Source organism: Drosophila tropicalis, unplaced genomic scaffold, assembly GCF_018151085.1.
Source record: "Drosophila tropicalis isolate 14030-0801.00 unplaced genomic scaffold, ASM1815108v1 contig_593, whole genome shotgun sequence".
Classification (NCBI taxonomy): Eukaryota; Metazoa; Arthropoda; class Insecta; order Diptera; family Drosophilidae; genus Drosophila; species Drosophila tropicalis.
The window spans coordinates 19,169,197-19,193,666 of record NW_027173070.1 but is presented as its reverse complement, the minus strand read 5'-3'; the positions used below and the strand labels follow the sequence as shown (position 1 = coordinate 19,193,666).

At 34.8% G+C, this 24,470-nt stretch overlaps 3 protein-coding genes and 1 non-coding gene across 4 annotated transcripts; 1 reads left to right on the top strand and 3 right to left on the bottom strand.

The window, feature by feature from the left end:
• The first annotated feature begins 379 nt into the window (after positions 1-379).
• LOC137577367 (uncharacterized) lies at positions 380-8,106 on the top strand. The gene is made up of 3 exons (XM_068290804.1): positions 380-816; positions 2,839-3,488; positions 7,167-8,106. Exons 1-3 carry the CDS (start codon positions 380-382, stop codon positions 7,778-7,780), a joined length of 1,701 nt encoding a protein of 566 aa, XP_068146905.1. The 3' UTR covers positions 7,781-8,106.
• Positions 8,107-9,552: 1,446 nt separating this feature from the next.
• On the bottom strand, positions 9,553-14,065 carry Tsp47F (Tetraspanin 47F). The gene is made up of 3 exons (XM_068290911.1): positions 13,900-14,065; positions 10,372-10,560; positions 9,553-10,305 (listed from the first exon to the last, which is right to left on the bottom strand). The coding sequence occupies exons 1-3, from the start codon at positions 13,972-13,974 to the stop codon at positions 9,838-9,840; spliced, it is 732 nt and encodes a 243-aa protein (XP_068147012.1). The 5' UTR covers positions 13,975-14,065; the 3' UTR covers positions 9,553-9,837.
• Positions 14,066-16,672: 2,607 nt separating this feature from the next.
• Positions 16,673-23,117, bottom strand: Sod3 (Superoxide dismutase 3). Its single transcript, XM_068290198.1, has 6 exons — positions 23,034-23,117; positions 18,501-18,576; positions 18,213-18,440; positions 17,929-18,157; positions 17,832-17,853; positions 16,673-16,996 (listed from the first exon to the last, which is right to left on the bottom strand). Exons 2-6 carry the CDS (start codon positions 18,561-18,563, stop codon positions 16,888-16,890), a joined length of 651 nt encoding a protein of 216 aa, XP_068146299.1. The 5' UTR covers positions 18,564-18,576; positions 23,034-23,117; the 3' UTR covers positions 16,673-16,887.
• Positions 19,520-19,638, bottom strand: LOC137578424 (5S ribosomal RNA). Its single transcript, XR_011032636.1, has one exon. It is a non-coding gene; the product is annotated as a 5S ribosomal RNA (ribosomal RNA).
• Positions 23,118-24,470: the final 1,353 nt, after the last annotated feature.

Genomic DNA, 24,470 nt, shown 5'->3' with positions numbered 1-24,470 from the left:
AACAAAAAGGACGTGGATGCCCACACCTAGAGTCACCTTTTGGAAGTATTGCACTCTTGTTTTGCGACAACAATTTGATATTTTAGTGAAAGTCAAGTGGAAAGAGAGAATTAACTTTCGTGACTTTAGCCGGTTGTGTTTGTGTTTCTCTCTTCTTTTGGTTTGGATTTCTGCTTTATGGTTGTTGTTGTTTTTTTGTTGACAAAGTTATTGCCTTCTTGGCTTAATGACTTCGTAATTGATTTGCATTCTCGAATGTGGCAATTGATTGGCAATTGAAACGTAAGCCCAAATAACCATTTGTTTGAGTTCGAGTTTAGTTTTGTGTTAGTCATCGACACCTGGGCGACCACCAGCAAAAGCGTAACCAAAGACAACCATGTCGCTGTCTGTGGCCAGCCGTCGTCGGTTTCAGACCAACGCCTCTTCAGCGCATACAGCTGCCGGGACTTCAACATCATCATCAGGGTCAAGTGTGCCGCTTGGAGCCGGGGCCAGGCTGTTGCAATCGGTACGCAAACAGCATTCCTTTATTGAACCGGCCAGCAAGTATACGGCTCAACAGCGTGGTTATCTCTCGCGTGGTCTCTCCGTTGGTAGATCCATAGAGAATATACGTCAGAAACTTTATCATCATCCCTCGGGCCTGAGTCGCCAATCTACTCTAAGTTGCAGTCAAGGAACAACAAAGTTTTCACCTAGCATCACATCGACACGTTTGCGCGATAAGAATCTGGCCAATTGGTCATCCACATCATCTTTACTGAATCACGAAAGTGGCGAGCCAAAAGAAAAGGACAGCGAAGGGTCCAAAAAGTGAGTAAATTGTGAAAGAGAACAGAATGGGGTAAAAAATCCTAAAAATTTACGAATTGCCAAATATAACGTATACGCACAGTGAGATTGCTTAAATTAACATTCATTTAATTAAAATATTAAAATCAAATTAACACTAAGGTTTGTAAAGGTTAAGAAAAATATCAATACTAAACTTTAGACAAATCAAATTAATTTGTATCTTTAATTGTAGTTAAGATGTCTAGTTGTTAGTGCTAAAAATCAAATGCTTAAACAAGGAAGAGTCAAAATGTTTCATTCAATTTAATATTTAAATTAAGATTTACTTGAAGCGAGAAGAATCTAACTTAGACTTTGTTTCTTATGTACCCTCAATAAATTTCTTTGACTACCATTATAAGATTATTCTACATTCCGAGAAATTGTTCTATATTTCCGGTAGAGTTTTCGATCGTTGGTAGTGGTTTGAGGTTACTAAGAACAGACTGTCATGGCCAAATCTATTCGGCTTTTATGGGATCGGAAGCGTCTCCTTCAGTGTTACACACATTTGAACAAAATTCCTATCCCTTCTACAAGTATATAACAAGGTCTAAATCTAATTTGGTAGAGAATTAATAACTAATTATTCAAAATCAAAATATGTAGGTTTATCTAAATGATATGCTTAACAATTGTGGAGAGGGGACTTCATGGGGTCTTTCTCTCCGAAATTCGCCCTAGAGTATATAATATTTTAATTTACATTTCGAAAACATATCGATCTGTTGAGTAAAAGTAAAAGTACATTTTCAACCCTCAACAGTTTATCCCGCTTCAAGTGCTGATAACATTTGCATTTAGACAATTTCTCCACAAAAGCCTAAACCCTAAACAAAAATCAATCTTTTTTTTTTTTGACCTTGGCATGTTTGGGGCATGTCTCTCCCCATGTACAAACATATATGTATATGTATATTCCCCTAGCTAAATCTTCATATGTGTTTAGTTTTGTAAATGTATGCGTATGAGATTTGCATATGAGGCTTCCTTTCAAGCATGGCAAATAAACGAGCCTGTTATAAACGAGCTCCACTTTTGCCTTTATAATAATAATAAAAATAATAAAATAAATATCTATCTGCATACCACATACACATACCACTTAGAGAGTGGCAATCCGTACCCGTACCCATTCCCAAACCCATCTGCCCCATCTTCTTCTCTTAGCCTGGTCTATAAATATATGCCGAAAATGACACTTTCGATATGCTCATGCAATTTGGCTCACAGGCTTCACACCAAATAGAACCCAAAAATCAACGTCAAAGTTTTCTATGCTCCATCATAAACATATACATACATACATAGGAGGAGTGGAGTTTTCCATGATTAGGGCCAACTAACACCCACTAGACATGCGGCACACTTAAGTCGATCATACGGAAAGGTGGCGTAGGTAGGTACTGAAAATGCTAAAAGTGCCTAGTGCTGACAAGATACACAATACAAATAGGAGTCGAGTCGAAACGGAAGAGGTTCATTGAACTTAGTAGAAGATACGCGATTGTAAGCCATACGAAGGACTTGCGGACAAAAAAAAAAAACACTACGAGGTTTGTGATTCCTTCTTTTTTGGGTGCAGTGCAAATTGTAAATGTAATTGACATGGTTTCATTTTTCACAATTCACACACAGAGACAGGTGCTGGATGGCTGGCTGGCGGGCTGACTGGGTTTCTGGCTGGGTTCTCGACTGCACCGCCTTCGCATTTGCACGAATTAATTTCTATTTCTATTTTCATTTCCATTACGATTCTGATTCTATTTTTTTCGATTTGCATGTTGAGGTGAAAGGCAATTTGGTTTTGCTTAGTGAAATCGAGCACATAAACATACATAGATTGCAAAAAGAAAAAAAACTAATGCCAAAATAATTTGATTTAAATTTGGACCAGGTCAGGTCGGGTTGGCTTCGCTTGGCTTGGGTTGGGTCAGACTTTCTTTCCATTTGACTTTTGCTAATTTCTAAATTTCATTTTCATTTGCAATTTTCATCCAGCTCAACGGATGGCAAAACGGATGGCAGCAAGGCGGACAAGAATCGCATCAATTTGAACATTGTGTTAGCCCAAACAATAAGAGCGACCACTGAGCAGGATATTGATAGTGCCACCGAGAGTGAAACGCCCAAGCATAAGGACGTGGAGTCATCTGTGGCATCAACAATTGCCAATCCAACGCCATTGAGTGTATCGCCAAACGCTTTGACTGTTCAACGGCGTCCGCCTTTGGTTCGGGCTATGTCAGCTCCAGTGCGTGGGCTGGATGATAAAATTGCGGCCAATAAGCGTAATCAACAGAAATTGCGACGTCGTAAGATTTTCACACGGACAGCCTCCTCGGTAACTGCAGGTGGTGGAGGCGGCGGAGGGGGAGCCTGTGATGGCTCTAGCTCTCTTTTGGTTGACTCCAGCGGTGGTGGGACCAAGAAGGCTTTGAATCGTGCTCGCAGTGTTGTTGTGGCACCCGAAATTATTACTTTGGTATCCCTTCTCAGTTCCGAGGGCAGTGATTCGGAACGTGAGGACAATTCAACCGCATCGACACCTTCGGGAGCAGCAGATAAGCAATCACATGTTCCGGGTCCTGCAGGAACACAACGAAGTCCACAGCGTCGTGCACCACTACTAAGGAAAACGGGCAAATCGGGTAAGTGAAAGGGGCCCACAAAGATTAATCAAAGTTCCAAACCATGGATAAAAAGTCGATTTTATATTTACCATCAATTTACGAGGTGGATTGTTTGGCCGCATTCTAAAGCAAGCTCAATAGATAACCTCACAACTGGAACGCTAATAAGTTTAGTTGGATTGTTTTAAGTCAGTGTCCTCTAGGTATGCTTGTTAGCAACCTGCGATCCGTGCGGTTTAGACCTAGCATCTTGGCTGTCATTTTCTCATTTCGCTTCCTATACATGTCTTGGTCATTTGGCAGGTGGTGAGTTCCATTCCATCGCTCATTTTCAAAAAGTCAAACTTTAAGTCGGAATAAATTACATTATAATTATTATATTAATGTCAGTGGTTTGCCCGAAATATGGAAATTGGTGGGGATTTGGACACTATGTTGGGATATAATACAGCGAAGTCCCAGGGAAAAACAATTCCATCGCTGAGTACTTTGAGTTCTTTAGTGATTTCCTAAGTTATATAATTTCACTACATCTTCTTAGGATTTTCCTTTACAAAGTGTCAAAATTACGTTCAGAATTATGTATATGTAATATGTGATTGCAAACGGTTCCTACATACATTATGGATTCTTTGAAATATCATTTCGTGAATGGTATAAAACGGGCGGCCAAAATCTTATCACTTACAATCATCTTGGTAATGATGGCCATTTTATAGGTACTAGGAAGACTTATTAAAAAAGTCGAAAAGTATTTGACCTCCGAACTCCCCATTTTGGATCCGTCCATGTATAAAGATGCCTATTTAAAACTCATTACTTAAAACGTGCCAAACTCTCTCAAATTAAATGGCAACTAAGGAGCGATCGGTCCTACTTAATGAATTAAGGAATTAGCATAGGAAAAAAAACATTTAACATTTGTTGGGAACGAATAGTAAAAAAACTTGAAAAGCTTAAAAGAACTTTATTAAGATTTAAACCATTTGCCCATTTAGTATTTGTATCCTATTAAAAAAGGCTGAAAAGGATTCAAACGATATTATCCAGATATGTTAGAAAGAACCAAAGTAATAGTTGATCGATTCAATTTTTATTTTGATTTACATTTCAAAAAATTACACAAATTATGATTAGGATTTGTCGTATATTAAAAAACTTCCTAAGGAAGAAAGCAAAAGTAGATATTGTCTTAAAAGTTTTCTGGACTTTGCATTTTTTTGGCGGATTTTTTGATGCTTCTTATTGCTGGAAAGAGGAAAAACTGTTTGGTCGAATAAGCATTTGGACGGATTTCAGAGGTTTGCAACTCCAGCTCATGTCTGCACAAAATCCATTTGCATCTGCATATTTTCCATTAAGTGCGCTAATAATGATAGATAAAAAATATCAGGATTTTTAAATTGTGATTGTTAAAGTCTATAATGAATTGGTTACTCACGCCAGGGTGCAATGATTGTGCCACCAGGCACCTCCTTGGGTTTTAGCGCAATTATAAGAGATTCCATCATTATCGTTATCAAAAGTCGAAAATCGTTGATCAAGATTGTAGTACAGTTGTTCCTCAGCTGTCCCTTTAAAATATCCCAAGGACTCTATTTTGTATTTCGAATCCTCATTACCAATTCGGAAGTCATCATATTTGGCAAAAAGGACACTGCCATTATAAAATCCTAGTTGCACGTACAGTTCATGGGATTCGGTATTAGTAATGCGATGCAAATTTTCGAGCCCGATGAAGAATTCCGCCGTCAGGTTACCGAAACCATTACGATACTCGGTCCAATTTCTATAAAAGTCTACGCTACCGTCAAATCGTTTATGAATTACCAACCACCCACCACCTTCTATATCTCCCTCACAGAGAGCAGAAATTTGATCAAATTCGGCAATTTCAAATTTATAAATTCCCGATGCGAGGCCTGTGCAATTTGTTTTTGGTAATTTTTCCTTGCACTCGTTCAAATTTTTCTCAGTTTTGTTTATTTGTTTGGAGAATAGGTACTTCGATTCCACCAACTGTTCTTCAGAATCATCCAACTTTATCTTTAAAGTTGAAATTTCGGAATTCAATTTTTGGATTTCGTTGGTAGAATTCTTTTCTTTAGTCTGATATTCTTCTAACTGCTTCTTTCTTGACTCAAGCTCTTTGACTGCTTGGTCTAGATTAGCTTTCAGATTCTCATTTTCTATTTTTAAATTCGTTTCTATCTGAACCTGCTTTTTTCTAGCCTCCTCTTTCTTATCTGTCAGGAATTGTTCAAATCTAATTCTTAAATTATTTTGTTCAAATAAGCTTTTTTTGTATCTGTTTTGCTGCTTCCCCTTTAAAATTTTGCAAATTTTCTTTCAATCGATTAATTTCCCCATTCAAGTCATCTATTTTTTGTTCTACGATTATGCTCCGTAAATCGCCAACAGCTTTACTTAGTTGGCCCTCACCCCCCTCCGAATGATTTTTCTCGAGTCTGTTGATCTGTTCCCTTAACTCGAGGATATGTGTTATTGCTATGCTGCAATCCTATAAATAAATAGATTTATTAATCAAATTGATTATCAGTTTTGGCTATTCAGTTTTACACTTACCCCATAATCACCCAAAGTTGAAGGAGATCTTGAAGGAGTTGTTGATGTTCCTTTATGGAATCTTAGAAGAATCAGAAAGCCACAAAGTAAAAGAAGACTTTGTAGATTCATTTTAAAAGGTTATCCAAAATATATGAAACTTTCGATTAATATTTAAGTTGACTTCACTTCAGACATGCGCTCGAGACAATTCCTCCGAGAGCAATGGCTTAAATCTTAAAACATTCGTTGATTAAAAATATTTTCATAGTCTGCTCTTGGCATGTGTCGTGATAAGAAATATTTGTTATCACTAGTTTGTTGTCTTGTTGTATTAGAAACAAATGCTTCTCTTTTAAGTTGTCCACTCTGTTCTAGACATGAGAAAAGAATTCTATACACATAAATGTTAAATTTTTAACAGTTGTTTTACTCGGTGCGTTTCACTTCACTATTAAACAAAGTTTAATAACAAATTAAGGCATTTTGTTTTCAAAATTAAAGCAAAAGCATTCGTTAAGTTTGAAAAGGAACTTTAGCATTGTAAAATTCCAATTCCATTCCAAACAAAACCTGTCCAATCTCGATGGTTTTACCATATTTCGCGGAAGTTTTTCATCACGAAATGTCTTTTTTAAAGGCTTTTTATACCCTTGCAAAAGGCATAGAAGGAAGCATTTACGATTATTTAAAGTATATTTATTATTAATCAGCACGACGAGACGAGTTCATATAGCCATCAACGCAAACTCCTTCTAAATCGTTGTATATCTAAGATTCAGCAGGATCGGACCAATATGTAGCTCCCATACAAACGTCAAAGTCACGAACTGTGACTTTTCTCAATAACTTCCTTATTTTATAAGCTAAGATTATAGGCCTTTGCTTCCCAAACATCCGACTTTTTAAGGCAATGAAAGTAAATTTTTTTTAATGCTTTTTTGTCGTATTTTATTTGTGTATAATATGAGAGACACCAGAACAATCGACATATCGACTTTTTATCCATAGTGCATTAGTTTTAGGTAGATAGATAGGATAGATTTGTTTTCAATGTCAAAGTGTTTGAAGGGCTTTTGAGAGTTGTAGGACCATTGATCTATGATAAACTAAACTAAAGCTGTTTGGCAGTCTCGTTTCAAGATAGCTATCCGCCTACCTTTCAACTGGCCTCCAAGGAGTATTCGCATATGATAAGACGTGGCTCGATAGCACCATTGGCTGCCCGCATAAGATCGAATAGGCCACCAACAGCTCCACCTGTATCCATTTTTCTGAGCAACGAATCGACCAACTCATCCAAGACATTGGAGGGGAATCAGCCGGACCAACAGCAGCAGCAGCAACAGCAGACAGTGAAGCCCTCAACGCTATCTTCCGATGAGGCCAAGAAGGAGAACAACAATAATGCAGCCAATTGCAATGTGCAGCAGGATCAGCAGGATTACAATTATCCTTTGTATGTGCGCAGTGTTAAGGAGCGTGAATGCTGGAAACTTTTCCAAAAGATGTGCGCCAAGGGTGTGACTGTTAGCTCCTTTGACACAGTCCTGCGTGGCATGCTGACACCCACAGAGTTCCGTCACTTTCAGAAACAACGCGAACACGAAGAGGCCAAGGCCCAAAAGGAAGCGGAAGCTGAGGCCGAGGCCGCCGCCTTGGCCGAGGGCATGGACAAGGAGCTCCGCAAAGGAGGCGCCACGGCCATTGAACGTCTATCCGAGTCTCTGTTGCAGAGCAAGTGAGGCAGCATCCATTGACCTGGCATAAACAATTTGGGAGATAGAGATTTTCGAGAACTCGGACCATATATCTGCATTTGTCCCCTTTTGAACGGACTTAGTAGTAGTCACTCGTGGCACTTGTTAAATCGCATTGCACCCCCAAGCAACCCAGAATCAACTCAGCGTCCATTTTTATAGTAGTCAACAATTGTAGCCAGTACCAGTACCCAATAATATGTATTCCCCTTTTACCCTCTCCCAACAAATCAAGCTTATGGACGTTGTGCAGGCCAAGTAGTTGAGAAATATTTACAATAAAGTACCAGACACCAAACTACAAATTTAAATCCTTGTTTATTCATGTTATTTATTCAATAATTGTACATAAAAAGCAACAATATGTAAATTTCATCTTCATGTAAGAATGGCAAACTAAAGGAATTCATTCAATTGGTAAGCATTTCAATATACACAATAAAGATAAAGATTTGAAGTTGCCAAGAAACTTGAAAGAAAAGGATTATAATGCAAATTCCAGGGAGAGAGATTGGAAATAAATTCAACTCCAGAGTGAGGAATTCAAAATAATAAACTAGTCTTTAAAAATATATAAAAATTGTTGTTTTTCAAATGAAAATGACTTTTAGAGAGAAGTATTAAAGAAAAGTAATTAAAGGATTTTGCATAATTTGAAAATCAAAACTGGGTGAGTTGAAATTGGTTTTAAATTTTAAGGAGTGTTAAGTCTTCGGAAACTAAAATCTGTTCACAGAAAAACTATAAAAATATAAAAAAGAATTCATTTTGAGCAAAAGTTTTAGATAAAATTCTTTATATAAGAAAAAATGGATTTATTTATCAGATGAAATTATAAATGAAGTAGAAATACTTTTATAAAGGGAATAGGAAAGTGATTCTAGAATGTTAAATGAGTATTATTATATTATATAAGTACTCCTAAAAATGGGATTACATGTAGTTCCAACATACAGGAATGGCTTAAAAGTTTAACAAGTTCGAATATAATACAAAAACTACACCTTTCTATTTGGAAATATATGTCCTAATGTTAATAGAAATTACTAAACCATATGCCTAAAATAGATTAAATTAAACAACACAAAAAGGACGAAAGTGTGTGGCAAAAGCAGTCCTCGATAGATGAGTTGTCTAAGTGACCCAGTCATTTGGGCAACTAAACAACGAGGAGTCGGGTTCGAATGCTAGGCTAGTGTATGGATGTAGGTTTCGTCTAAGCCGAAGGCCTTAGTTGCCAGTGCTTGTAAAATATAGTTAGGTTGATAGTTTACAACCATATCCTATACTTATAATAATATCAAAAGTAATAATGTGGCAAAATCAGTTGGACATGGTTAAGAAGAGAAGAGAAGTTCATTAAACAGACAGTTTAATCCTCAATGGCGGACTAGGCTAGGCCAGGATAGGCTTCCCTTAAAAGATTTTTGATCACTGAAAGTTTAGTTCATGTTTCAAAACTTACCAAAACACATAATGAGTAAAATTTTCCAAAATTCTTAAAAATTTTGCGCAACTTCAAAAGATTTTTGAAAGTAATATTACTTTTTATAATTTCATTAAGCTCTAATTCAATCAAATCTTTGATCACATTCAATTTCTTCAAATCTGTTTTAAAACCTCGAAAATTATACACTCGATCTATGATCCAGAACTGTCAAAATTGAAATAAACTCAAAAATTGGCTTGTAAATCCAGTTTTTAAGTGGTAAGGAATAAAAACGGAAACAAGTCAACTTTTTTTATGCTTAGGTGGGTTCTGAAAACAATTTCCACTGCTTGAGAAGTAAATTGAATGTTTGGAAGTGGACATTTTAATGACCTTGAGCTGACAAATAAAAAGTATATAATAATCTACATTCACTAACAATCTGCTTTATACAACTTTAAACGGTTGTTGCGTTTTCTTTCGTATACCATTGTTCCATTTAAATACACTTCAGTTGAGCAAAGATTTCGGTTATTTCTTCCTTGAGGACTACATCAATTAAATCGTTTTATGTATGTATGTTATATATAAAATGGAAATTAACTTATGGAATTTACTGGGATCGATCGCGTCGTATAGATGAGGCAAGATAGCAGGCCAAAGCAATGCCCAGAAGCTGAATAAAGGCAATGCCAATGCCCACACCAATCAAGATGACAGCATTTTTATCGATGCGATTCTTAAGTTCACCCACACAGCCAACTTGATAGTATTTATCCTTGCCCAAAGCAGGCGAGTCTAGACAATGACCCACCGTCGTGTCGATGTACTGAGGCTGACAGCAACTCGCCGGCAATGTTTTATTGGCACTCATCGTACGCCAATCCGCTGGAGTGTCGACGCCACAGCACATCAGTTTACGCTGAATATTATCCCAGGCCATGGTATCTTCACTATTCGAACGTTTTATGGACTCTTGCAGGGAATTCTTGACCATCATTTCGAGATCTTTTTTGAATACACTAGCTGCAATGCCCACAGCTAGTTCCACAATGAAAATGATGGCCAAAAGTACAGCATACTAAATGGTAGAAGAAGGTTTAAATAGTTAGTATAAATGTTCCACTAAATGGCTGTTAAGTCGCACCGTCAGTAGAAGATTGGGTGACTCTTTGATGGCACCAAAACAGCCGAATGATGCTATCAGGAATATAATCAATCCGGTGACTATCAGTACAACGGGTGGGGCCAGGACACGACCTTCCACAAAGTGATTGAACTCACTGACATCAGCAAGGACAATAGCGCCAGCAATCAGTATGCCCAGGCCAGATAGCTGCAAGGAAGAAAACAAAATAGGTAAATGTCAAAATTAATTAATAAAACTTTAATGAAATGCAGCAAGTTTCTATATATAAAAAGATCTATTACTTTATAATTTTTCAGTCACTTATCTAGACTTGTTTCTTCTGTTTGAATGCTCGAATAGATAAAACTGATTACCTTTTGTATTTTCTATCTGTGTGTGTGTGTTTGTGTGTGTAGAGCTATTAGTAATGTTAACTAATCTATAATACAATTAGCCTAATGGCTAACAATCAAGAGCCAAGTTCTAGTCCTATATATCCTGCCACCTACGCACGTTTTCGCTCTCTCTTTTATTTACATTAACAATTCTAATTTGACTGATAAATATCAAATAGCAATTGCTGGCCAACTACATGCAAGGCTAACTGTAGTTGGCATAGGGACATTGACCAAGTCAATGGCATTTCCATGTCCGTGCTTCACATACATACATACATATGTGTGTGCTTGTTTGCTTCGTTGGTCAATGCGAAGGACAGCAATGTCCTTGCACCATTATCAAATCATTTTCATGTGCATGTCTAATATGGTTTTTCTATTTTTTTTTTCCTAAAGAGACACAAATTGCAGGTTGTTTAGTTTGCAATAAATTGGTATTGCCCTCCCCTTAATTCTGAGTAATTTGCAAATCATGACAAGGCAACTGATTACCATCTAAAATATAACTAAATTGGTTCTGTAACTGTCATCGAAATAAAGTGCTTTAAAGACAAATAATTGATTTTTATGGCAAGCTATTAATCTTAAGTTTCAATACAGAGCAGCATTAGTTCTTATGAAAGAGAAACTTTAACTTCTAAAGCAGACTCTTCTGGAATTACATTGACGATTTCATAATTAGTTAAGAAATCTAAAATGGATTGGAAGAATGATCTACTCAACGTGGCTTAAATACATTCAAAATTCCAAACAAGACATTCAGTTATTTTATAGCACAAAATAATTTAAATTTCGAAAATAAAAAGAGTTACTTCTTGAATTTGAAAGTCACGAATAAATGGCTTCTTATAATACAAGAATCGAATGACTCGATAAACCGAGTTGCGCTGAATCGTTTTAAAATTAAAAGTATTTAACTAATATTGTCTTTCTTTTTTATACCCTTGCAGAGGGTATTATAAAATTGGTCATATGTTTGTAACGCACAGAAGGATGAGATAGATGTTTTTGATCATGAGAAGCTGATATCGATATAGGCATGTCCATCTGTCCGTCCGTCGGTGCGTATGCGTTTTACTTAGCCATCTTAAAAGCTATTGGAATAAAACTTGGTATTTCAGCTACTTATAAACCGGGTAAGATAAAGTATGAAAATCATCAGGATCGGACCACTATATGATATAGTTTTATACGAAAAGTACTTGAAGCAGTTGGAGTATCGCTATGAAGTTTACTTGTGTGTTAGTACTGGATATAAAACTTCAGATCCCAAAATTTGAATCTGATCGGATAAATAAAACACAAGTTGCAGTCAGTATAAGTCGTCTCTGCTTCCAGCGCTGCCTGCTGCTTGCTACGTCATTGGTCATCAACGGAGGACATGCATACACACATACACACACACGCAACGCTACATAAACTGTATATGTATGCGTGCCGTGCTTTGCTTAGGGAATGAGGGAAGAAGAACAACAAACTAGTCAAAAGAGTAATAATGTTTTCTTTGTGTATTGATATAAAATATAAAAATATTATTGCCAAGGACTGCAAAGGGTGTATACACTTTGGCTTGGCTTCTTTGATATTTTATTTTATTTTCAGGAGGACTGTTTTATTACCCAAAACTTATACGTACTATGAAATATATATGTATAAATAGATGTTAAGTCGAAATAAATGAATTGGAAACAAACTTTCTAACGATAAGTTCGCATTGGTTTTTGTAAATGTTTTGGATTTTTGAAACTTTAAAACTAAATCAAAGCAGTTTGCTATTGTTTTTTAATTCACTTTTTATACCCTTGCAGAGGGTATTATAAAATTGGTCAGATGTTTGTAACGCACAGAAGGAGACGTTTCCGACCCCATAAAGTATATATATTCTTGATCAGCATGAGAAGCTAAGTCGATATAGCCATGTCCGTCTGTCCGTCTGTCCGTCTGTCCGTCTGTCCGTCGGTGCGTACGCGTTTTACTCAGCCATCTTAAGAGCTATCGGGATGAAATTTTTTTTGGGAGCTTTTTTTTACCCGGGTGAGATAAAGTATGAAAATCTTTGGGATCGGACTACTATATCATATAGCTCTGGAACAAAAATTTTTGCAAAAATTGGAGTATCCCCATGAAATTCACCAATATAATAGAATTTGATATAAAATCTCAGATCCCAAAATTTGACCCTGATCGGATAAATAGAACACAAGTTACAGTCTATATAAATCGGTTCAATCGCTGCCGGCAGCTCTGCTTGCTGCCTACTACGTCATCATCAAATCAACAGAGCACATGCATACACACACAGACGCAACGCTACATAAACTGTATGTGTATGCGTGCGTTGCTTTGCTTAGGGAATGAGGGAAGAAGAAGAACAAATTGTACATAGTATGAAGAGTAAAATTGTTTTGTTTGTATATTAATGAATTGAGTTGCAGAAAACAAATTTTGAACATGTGAAATTATTATTGTCAAGGACTGCAAGGGTATATAAACTTCGGCATAGCCGAATTTAACTTCTTTGATATTTTTAAGTAGTTATTAGGTTATTTAGTTAATTTAATTTTTGGATTCATGTGATTAAGACAGTTTTAAATCAAAAGAAATTTGAAAACATTATGTTTTTAATGGTAAGTAGTAAAAAATCTATCCGCAACGCTTTAAGATATCTTTTGTTTTTGGCAATATTAATTTTCATTTCTAAAAAAAAGAAAATATCAAATTTTGCTACAATAAACCAAATTCCTCTGTAGTTTTTGTTATTATGTTAAAAAAAACATTCTGATTTATCCCATTTTTTTTTGAAGTTGATTGAATTTTTTTCTGATTAGTTTTTTTTGTAGCATACTTTTTGGGGTTCAGTTTAGTCTTGTAAAATGGGGAATTAAACTAAAAATAAATGTTAATAATAAAATTACAAAATATTTTAGCATATATTTGTACACTTTTCAGTTTTTTACTTTGTATTATTTCTACATAAAGAAGAAAATGTTATATTTTTGATTAATTAATTAGGAAATTGTGAAAGTCTGCTTTTAATTTCATGTTACTTTTTTTTTTCTGTTCACTAACATTTGTTAAACTTATTTAAGGATTTATCCTTTAGTGAGTCTGGACTGATTTTAGTTTCTTTTTTTTAACTTTAACTCACCGCAAAGAGCACATTGAAGGCAAATAGAACATATTTAATCAAACTTGGACCGCAGTTACGCATTTTGATTTTCATTTATTGAATAAAATTTCACTATTAATAGTCTTAACTATATTTAAAGTGGGAATTTGAGGTTAACCGCTTTGCGTTAGTCGTTTTGTAACTAGGAGCTAGACGAGTCTTGTCCAGTTGAGCTTAGGCATAGAACTGACCACCAGAACCGAATGGTCACATACTCATAAGAATTGAAACTAATGACGCTTGATGTTGTGGCCATTAATGGTGCCGGGCAACCAAATAGGGAAATACAGTTACTCGACGGCTAGATGGATGAATGGATGGAGGGAGGGAGGGAGCCGTCGGGGAATGTGGGTATGAAAGTAAAAGTGAGTGAAAGTCGTCTTCTGGGTTCCTGAGAATTCAGGCCATAGCGATTAGGCTCTGCTCCAATAGGGTTTTATGCCCATTGTAACCCATTTCGTTGAAAAAAACCAACCAACTAAAATTACCAACAACAAGAAATAACAACTTTGTCCAGTAAAAGTTGGTAGACAAGAAACCATGAAGGAAGAGATGAGGTGGTAGTACAGGGGGGAGGGGGGAGGGGGGAGGCGTGGTAGAGACATGAAGGTGGTTGGGGTTCATTGATTCCCGATTGCATGTAGTTGTTGTAGTTGCTTTGTGGGTCGTCTGGGTCTTACACTCTCTCTGTGTTTGTGTGTGTGTGTGTGTGTACGTTCGACAGAAGTCATTGCACTCATTACGTTTACGTACACACTGAAATACAATAGTATAGTAAAGTGAGAGTTTGTTTCCTTTAAAGTTCAACTAGCTACTTAACACTCTTGGACCTACAACACCCGAATATAAATTAATTGCGTGATTTCGTGCCAAAAACGGCGAAAAGTTATAAATGCCTTTTCATAGCCCTCCCTCCCCCCACATACACACACATAAATACATTGTGTTTGTGTTAGGTCTGTGCAAATAATTAAAGCGCCTAGAAGTATACCGAAAAAAAAAAATCCAAACCCACACAGACACCCACACATGCACACACAATTACAAATAAAACAGTCAGTCTTCATCATCATTCTTAGTTTGGCCTCATTACCTCAGTTGGAAAGAAGGCGTAGGAGTTGCCCTCACTGCGCTTAATTCCTTACTTTGTTTTGGTGGGTTTAATGGGTTGATTAGCTTGTGGAATTTGTAACTTGTCTGATTCTAGCAAAACAATTTTTGTTCAGATTTTATATCATCTATCATGTTGTCCCCTAAAATATGCAACAAACAGTTCGAGAATTCGTGTTTTTTAAATGTCCTGTGGTAAGTCCTTAAACCAAATATTGTTCAGATACAAAAATTTAAAATTTAAAACAACGAATACTTTTCTAGTCTTCTGCATGAGCTTAATTGATCTTTAAATATTTCAAGAATATTTTTATTTATATCATAAGATAAACTCTAAAATACATATTTTAGAAATTTATTATGCCCTAGGATATTTGTTTTCAAAACAGTTGGTGTCATTTAAAAAACTTAAAAATGTTGTTCCTATTCAACTGCTGAAAAAAGAGTCTTAAACAGAGAAGAGCCCTAAGAACAACAAATTCTAAAAAAAAGGAAAAAGGTTTTTGAAAACATTGTCATTGTTCTTGTCTTTATTCTTGGTAATTCATAAATAAATCTTAATATGACAATTCTTTTAAGCATTGAATACTTAAAGCCAAACACCTCCATTTAACCCACAGTTTGTTTCTCATAAATTATTGCAAAGATTACTAAATGTGATTAATCAGGTTTTTTTTTTCGTTTCCCGACCAATTTTAAATGTAAATTCGATAAATATTCTAGTTGTTTTGAAATTAGCAATGTAATTTGATTGATTCATGAAAGAGAAATGATTAGAATACGGATCAAATCGAAAAATTTATTGAGAAAGGAAAGGAAAGAAAGTAGACATCAATTCTGACACCGACAAAGTCCCTACGTATTGTAATCGAGGGCAGACCTTGGATTTTAAAAGGCTTCAACATTAATGAACATTGAAATTGTGTCTTTGTCATTGTACGAGATAATTCTTAAATTTTCTTATATATAAACGAGCAGACTTCGCATCTTTTTTCGTCAGTATAAGTAGACGATATATCGAGAACTACAAAGTTTACTCATCAGAACCATTAAATCTGAATTTCTGAGTAATTTCCAAAATATGGAGCCAAAAAAGTTGTTAAATGATATTAAAGTTCTTTATAAAATATCAAGAACGATTGATTGATATACATACATATATATCATTGGTTTAATATATGGTTTAAGTCCTTTCTAACAGTACCATTCTGATATAATACATATCCCTAATTGTAGGATATGGCCAAGTCGTAGTTGTAGTCCAATTTCTCTTTCTTTCTCATTTTGGCTTCGACGATGTTAATGTTGCGTGTCGCTAGCTGTTGGAATTTCGTATTATTCTTTCATTTTTGCAAAAGAACTTAGACTTGTAACTCCCCCTAACACCCTCCACCTGGGGAGGGAGCTGTGTGTGTGTGTGTCGGTTTGCTTATCAGTATATAATAATCTAAGCAAATCAAATCAGAAACTGTTGCTTGACCACTATGAATGGGGACAAACCACAGGCATTCATTTGTTAGGCGTAACATTTCTAAATGAAACTGTGCAAAATGTGAAATTTTCAGAAATATATCCGCAATTTAAATGAAATTCGAGGTCTTGGAACTAGAATTTCATGAAATAAAGCATGCAGCGAAAGGAATTTGGGATGATGTAATACATTTCAGCTAATAAATTTTATTTTCAATATAAATTTTTGACATTTTTGATAGTATAAATTTGCTCTCAGTTAGTTTTGTGCTTTTCGGATGGAGTATTTGCTGTTTTTGTTAATATGAATACTAAGAATGAATACTATTTATAAAATATGCGGAATTCGGCCCCCCAAATGCCACATGCCACATGCCAATTGTTTATCTACATGCCAGGCGCAAGGATTAGGGCCGCCATGAACATCAAAATGGTATATGAGATAGTCAAAGTACCAGCTCCACCTTCTCTACAGGGCCATTCATCAATATCCGAGCTAAAAATAGAGTTTAGTATACGGATTCGATATTACCATTGATTAAAACTAAGTGAAAGTTCAAAAAAGTATGTATATAGAAATATGTTTGTGTGTATAGGAAACGAATCACAAATAGAACGGATACGAAGCATATGGATATGGATAACGTAGAAGTGGATAGATAACTTGATGATTAGGCTCATGAGGCACATAGAAGATGGAAGACTGATGTGGTGTTCGTGGTCTAGATGATGAACGTGCAGGTGCAGATGTAATCTTTGATTCTTGTGCTGTGCATGGAGTTGAAAATTCAAATCCTTTTTCTTCTCCCTCTGCTTCAGTACTGTAAGCAAGAGTAGGACAACAAAAAATAATGCTTAAAAAACGTGGCCAACGGATTTGTTTAATTATATTAGTTCAATTAGCAGTTTGTCATAACTTACTTTACCGCCTTCATCCCTCTTACTGTCTCTGACTATTGAAGTTTATTTAGGCCCACACAGAAAAAACAATGTGTATATATATTAATGACTTTGTAAGTTGTAACCCATAGAATTCTAGTATTTTCCTTTCCATTATTATTATTTTCCTTTTTATTAGATACACATACATACACACACACACACAGACAAACATACACAGAATGGTGGAGGGTAAATAGATAGAGGAGTTTTAGGATTCGAGCATTGAACTTGTTTGTTAATTGTCATAAAGTAAACAGTACAAATAGATAGAGGGGAAAAAAATGTATGGTTTATGGAAAAAACATTTCATTAGCAAAGAAAATGAGTTAAAAGGAGAGAGGGTGTAAGATTCATTTGTGTTGTGTTGATTTGCTTGGCTTGATATTTACTTGACACCAATAACTCCGCAGGCTAAAATGAAAAGAAGAAATATATATATAAATGTTAACAATTTGTCTTGAAAATCATTTGCTTAAGGCTTCTTACCAACTCTGCCGCCTGCATTGCCAGTCTTTTTGGAATCTGTATGATTACCGAGACCCAAATCATCCTCATTCTCATGGACAACCACACCGCGTCCAATGATGGTATGTTTGCCAGTTAAACTCAACACGGAATCGGTAATGGTGACATCCAAAATGCCAGTGGAGTTCACTTGCACATTACCCAAATCGCCAACATGACGCACTTCATGGTCAGGGCCACCATGATCCACCTAAGTAAGAGAATCTCTCAGTGGTTAAATATCTTTACTTCTCAACTATCTCTACCTTCTGTGGATTGTAGTGAGCTCCCATGCTAGTGCAGCCGTTGGTCAGATCTCCCTTCTCGTGTATATGGAAACCATGTTTGCCCTCCTTCAGGCCAGTCAATTGAATGCGCACATGAACATTCTGTCCGCAATCATTCTGTATGAAGGTCACATTGCCCTTGACCTGTGTATTATCCTCCTGCACGGGTCCAATCACATAGGCAATGGCCTCCATTGGGGTATTACGCTGCAGTTAAAATAATGTAAATTTACATAACATTTCGTTAAGGTTTTGGACTAAACTTACAGTTTGAGCTGCCGCACTCATTGAGGCACATAAGGCCAGGGTAATCGCCAAAAGACGCAGCATGTTGCTGTTCAAACTGCAATCAAAAATAATAGTATTTATAGATATAATATCTCACACAAGTTTGCAATTTTTTCCCATTTTATTATTTTCTGTTGCAGCATGTGACGTGGACACACACAGACCTTTTATCCAATTAAGCATGGAGCGTGGAGCATGGAGCAAACAAAAACTAGAGAGGATTACACATGCTTAAAGGTGAATAGAATACAAAACTATCGTTTAAAAATGTCTAAAAACTTAACTTAATTTAACATTAATCCGCATTTAAATCGTTTTCAAATATAATTTACTTTTATTGGCGAATTTAAACATTTCTGAGCTGAGCTAGTAAGTCCCAAAGGCAACTAATTTGAGAGTAAAACAAAGGGACCAATTTAGTAAACATTTAAAAAAAAAAACTAATAAAAAAATATATTGCGTATTGTTCAACTAAAAACTCTTCAGAAAAAATTTCTTAAAAAAATATAAAATAGACAAAATTTTCTTGTTAATATAAAATTAAGTCCTTTTTTCATCTTAAGAACTAGCTACAGGAATAAGTAGTAACAATATTTTTAAGGCAATATAATAAAAGTATTATTAAAAATATATTAAAAAAATAAACTTTAACAACAATAAATTTTAAAAATGTTCACTGAAAAAAAAATTTTCATAAAATCATCTAAATAATTCAACTTGTTTGTATAAGGAAAAATATTATTCTAAATTTAATTAGACCTGGAAATATATTATATAAAAACTACGTTTTTTGAGAAATACTAAAGAAGGAACATCAAAGGATTAACTTTGTTAAAAGATTAATAGAAATAAGGACACTTGAAACTTCATTATTCTTATTGTCCGAATACAATCTACAAATCCGATATATAAGTAAGTCAGAAGATCAAAAGACTAATCTCGTTGAAATAAAAAAAAAATTATCTTTCGCAAAAAAAATGTAAAAAAGATTGCTGGGATGCCAACAACACGCGGTGTTCCCAAGCGGTCCCCCATCTAAGTACTAACCGCGCCCGACGTTGCTTAATTTCGGTGATCGGACGAGAACCGATGTATTCAACGTAGTATGGTCGTTGGCGAGATACGCTAGTCTGTTGCAGGGTTTTCTTAAGCAAAAAGCTCCAGTGAAAGCTTCTTGAATACATGAAAGTTCTGGATATATGAAAGTTAAGCTTATGTATAATTTCAGAATTGTTTTCATAGAATGTATTGTCGTAGATGGTTCATTAACAGTCATTTCCCTAAGCAACATATACTTACATACGTACATGTGTATGATAATTTAATTATAATTTTTGGCTTTTTTTGAAAGATTATGTATTCTCAAGAGTATAAAAGTGTCAAGTCCTTAATGCCAATACTCTTCTGAAGTGCCAAGACTTGGTGAAACAAACCATATTGGTCTTATTTCATTATTATTACTAAATATTTATTTACTTCTAAAAATGGTTATTTTTTAAAATTTGCTGACTTTACATTCCGCAAAGTATTTTGATTAATTTAAAATTCACCGTTAGGTTTTTGGTATTCAATTTAACTAAACGGTTAATTAATAAACCTTATTTCTTAAACATTCTATATGATTTTTATAGGAATACATTCCATGTTAATACAAATTATAAACACATTAGTTTTAACAAATTTCCAGTTTTATAAATATTATTTTCAATTCTCTAACATTTGACTCATAAAGCCAAAACAACTAAAACATAAAATTATTAGTGTATAACTTATTGTTAGTTCAAATGGAGATTAGAACTCACTCACAATCAGTCTGTACATTTCCGAAAATCTCCCTTTTAACACGTCCCAAACCTCTAACTAACACAAAAGTAAATAACGAATATGAATAAAAAACATTTTCGAATGATTTTCGATATTATCTAATTTTTAGGTAGCTTTTTTTTTGATCAAAAGTTGAAAATTAGGGAATATTTTTCGTAATTTTTGATTTTTAAAAGGATTAGAGAGGAATATATTTGATTTGACGTGAGATTGGGCCCAAATGGGGTCCACCAATAAAAAGCTTTATTTAAAATTCTTGGAAGACAATTCTTTATGTTAATAGAATCCTGCACCTTGTTTAACACAAATTTGCTTTAAAAATTTATACATTTTTAATTGTAATTTAAAAATATTTATTTACTTTGAATATCCGTAGAACCCTTTCAACCCATGAAGACTCCTCGAAAAAACTCCCTGAATGTATAACATATCCCATAATATTTTTACATGTTCCAAACTCTTTTTCTGTAAATCAATCCATCAAAACCTTTTACAATCTATAAGGGTATAATAAGCTAAAATGAATTTCCTAAAAATCCGCAAGTGTTTTGAACAAAATAAAAAGTAATAGTTTTTTCAGCAGCTTTTCAAGTAAAAATTTTGTTAAAGCTTGAAATATTAATCAACTTATAATGACCTATAAAAAGCATTTAATTAAAAATTGTTGTAAAAGTGGTAAAATAAGTTTCTCGCTGAGAAGTCGATCGTCAAAAAGCAGTTTTTGTATTCAATATATTCAATATATTAGAGGATTGACAAGAGAGAATTAAAAAAGAGGACAAAAACTGAGGTCATTCAAATTGGCATTCAAACTGGTGTAGCCCTTTAAACACTTTGACTACACGTGTTGGCGGCTCTAATTGTGTTGTCCATCTAAGGTTAAACTACATATTTTAATCTATCGTGTAACTGACAAATATATGATTGCTGTTTAGCAAACATGACATACGCTTATCTGGCTCATCTCTAAAATTTGATGAACGTCATCAGGTGTTTGAGCCTACGATAGATAAATTTGAAATTTGTTGCTTTTGTTTTTTGCTTGATTCGTTTATTGCGCTGTGTGCGGAATTGAAGTGGCTAGCCTAGGCGGTCTAGCCTAGAGTCAATTTATGAAAACGATTTGTGGGTCAGCTACATTAAACAAAATAATAAATTTCAACAACCTTTTTACACTCACACACACACACACAGATGACGACTGCTCTGCCAAACTCGTAAGGCCAATCAACAATCTCTTTTTCAATGAATTTATTGCCCAGAAAGTGGGAGAGAGAGAGGGGGAGAAAGAGGAGATGATATTCGTCACTTTTGGCCATTTGTAATATGTATTTAACTTGTTAGCCAGCTTATCACTAGACGCAAACTGATATGCTTGGGATACAGAGACCAATTTGGGTCCGAGTTCATTTGCCACGCTTGGCTACCTGCTTTATCAGGAGGCACTTGAAAAGAATGTACCTACAAATATATATAATTTACAATTCTCACGTTCATAAATAAATATGCGAAAAAAAAATAAATGTGCTTCAAAAGGCACTTGCTGAAGCGATTTTAGCAATTTGGTCGGCGTTTCCTTGTGGATAAGATATAAGTATAATATTTAAATACATATGTATATATTTATAAGCCATTAGGTAAACATATTTCGTTATTACCAGCACGTAAATTATTGTGTTTGATAATCATATTTGGGTCTGTTTATCTGCCCAATCGATGGCTAATCTCACAGCCAAAAGCGAATCACAATGATTGATTTGAATATAATAGAGCCCAAGGGCTCTATTCGTTTGCTCCACTTGGCTAAGTTTCTGCTGAGCAATGTGGAATATCTTATCAGTCTTAAGATGACATTTCATTTCTGTCCATTTTGTGTGTGTTTAAAAATTGAATGGAAAAGTATATAAAATTCTTGTTGACCTTCAACTTTGACTTGACCTTCGGTTTCCTGCTTGCTAATTGTTTACAATTCAGATTTTGTTTCATCTAATTTGCAAACAATTGGCCTAAAAGTACATACATAGTTGATGCTAATTTGCACATAGATAAAATTGTCGAAGGGGAGGGCCACAAAAAATGCTACATCAGATAGCACAACAAAACTGTAAACAAATGAAATGCATTCCAGTTTTTATTTTCATTTTTGTTTTTTGCTAAAATTAAATTTATTACCGACTTGTTGTTGATTTAATTTTGATTTCATGTTGCATACCAAAATTACAGGTTATTGATATTCAGATGCGGCTCAAGGGCAGTTTATGGATGGCTCAGTGAACGCATTCAAATACAACAACAACAGCAAAATGAATGCCTACACAGAGAAATAAAAAGTGCTTAAAATCAAAAAACGTTTCAAAACAAATACATATTGACCAAAAAAAACTGCTAACTTGGCCAATTTGAGCTTCTTTTGACGTTGATTCATTTTCATATTTGTTCTTTAAATGATTCTTAATCATTTTTCACGGTGTAGTTAAATATAATAATTTGGGACTTGCTAAAAAACCGGTTCACTTGAAAACACATTTTGTATTGTATTTGATTGTTCCCAAAAAATGCGCATTATACTTATGTATTGATTTCTATTCAATTACTTCAAGTGTTTCTGGCCAATAAGTAGTTCACTTTCATTTTGCATTATTTATTACTTTTTAGTAAATTGTTTTTTTTTTTTTTTTTTTTGCTTACCCAAGTTCGCTTTTAATAAAATCTGAAAACAAAAATTCTACCGCTATTATATTAACTGCACTTCTGAACCGTTGAAGAACTGCGTTAGAACTGTTTTCCCTACGTTGGCGTTGCCAGTAGAAATCAACTTTTTTGAGTGAGCTCCAAGCTCACTTGGCGGCACTTGAAACTTGAGATTACATTGCGTTGGTGGGTGGCCCCCATAAAACAGGGATCGTGCTCTCGCTCTGCTCTCTCTCTCTCTTAGTGTCTCTCTACCAGGTAAGTCAAAGTGCCTCTCGCGTGTGAATGCTGTGGCTTATCAGTTAATAAGAGAAGAGAAAAATGAGTTGAGTATTAATATTCTTATGTAATTTATCAAAGAACCACATTCTTTGGGAATAATCATAAATATTTGTAAACATTTATGAGTATTCCTCTTTTCTAAAACACTCCAACGTGTGTTTTATTTAGTATGCTTATCATCGTTTACGTCACAAATTGCGCCATGGGATCGTGCCTTCTCTATACAGTAGTGGCAAAGATTTAATGAAATGGTTAAGCAGATCAGTTTTCATAGAAGTGCAAAAAGGGTATAGAGAGCATAGAAGGAAGCATCTCCGACCACATAAAGTACAGTTGTGTTCAAAAATATAGTACAACATTAATATTAATTTTCCGACACGTTAAAACATTAAAAATTAAAGTTTTATTATATATTTTTCAAAGAATAGTATGCAAAGATGAGAATAGCTATTAGATTCCGTTTGTTTTACATTGGTTTTTGTAATATTTGAATGACTTTCTGTTCAAAATTATAGGAGGAGTTTGCCTTTATCTAGACGGGAGGACAGACATGGCTATATGAACTCGTCTCAAAACATAACTGAAACTTGATAAAATTCCGTCTTTATACAATAAAAATATGTAGAATTAGTAATTTAAACCAGTTCTAGATACATATGTACATACTTATATGTAGGAAACTCTATAATCTTCAGACATAAATAGAAAAAATTAATAAAATTAAAAAAATTCAGAGCAGATTAAACTAGTACAATGAGAAAGATAGATAATCGAGTCTTTTTAAAATACACACCAAATATGGTGTCTCTAGCTAGAATAGTTTTTGAGATAAACGTTTTCTTTAAATTGCGGGGGCGGAAAGGGGCGTGGAAAACATGTGAAATAAACTCGACCAATCTACATACTAAACGAACCTACATACCAAACTTGGTGGTTCTAGCTTTTTTAGTCTCCGATATCTGCTGGTCCATACAGACGGACAGACGGACATGGCTAGATCGACTCAACTGTTGATACTGATCAAGATTATATGTATGTATATGTTTTATGGAGTCGGAAAAGCTTCCTTATGCCTGTTACATACATTTTGGCGACTTTAATATACCATTTTACCCTATGGGTATAAGGTATAACAATCAAAGCGTTTAAGCA

What these genes read in the sequence shown, in the direction of transcription:
- Tsp47F (XM_068290911.1), bottom strand. Translation starts at nt 13,974, where the DNA reads ATGAAAATCAAAATGCGTAACTGCGGTCCAAGTTTGATTAAATATGTT. An exon ending in CCTTCAATGTGCTCTTTGCG is followed by an intron (nt 10,561 to 13,899) that starts GTGAGTTAAAGT and finishes TCTTCCTTGCAG; the next exon opens with CTATCTGGCCTGGGCATACT. An exon ending in CACCCAATCTTCTACTGACG is followed by an intron (nt 10,306 to 10,371) that starts GTGCGACTTAAC and finishes TCTACCATTTAG; the next exon opens with TATGCTGTACTTTTGGCCAT.
- Sod3 (XM_068290198.1), bottom strand. Translation starts at nt 18,563, where the DNA reads ATGCTGCGTCTTTTGGCGATTACCCTGGCCTTATGTGCCTCAATGAGT. An exon ending in TGAGTGCGGCAGCTCAAACT is followed by an intron (nt 18,441 to 18,500) that starts GTAAGTTTAGTC and finishes TTTTAACTGCAG; the next exon opens with CGTAATACCCCAATGGAGGC. An exon ending in CAATGCAGGCGGCAGAGTTG is followed by an intron (nt 17,854 to 17,928) that starts GTAAGAAGCCTT and finishes TTTTCATTTTAG; the next exon opens with CCTGCGGAGTTATTGGTGTC.
- LOC137577367 (XM_068290804.1), top strand. Translation starts at nt 380, where the DNA reads ATGTCGCTGTCTGTGGCCAGCCGTCGTCGGTTTCAGACCAACGCCTCT. An exon ending in GACAGCGAAGGGTCCAAAAA is followed by an intron (nt 817 to 2,838) that starts GTGAGTAAATTG and finishes ATTTTCATCCAG; the next exon opens with CTCAACGGATGGCAAAACGG. An exon ending in AAGGAAAACGGGCAAATCGG is followed by an intron (nt 3,489 to 7,166) that starts GTAAGTGAAAGG and finishes GCTGTTTGGCAG; the next exon opens with TCTCGTTTCAAGATAGCTAT.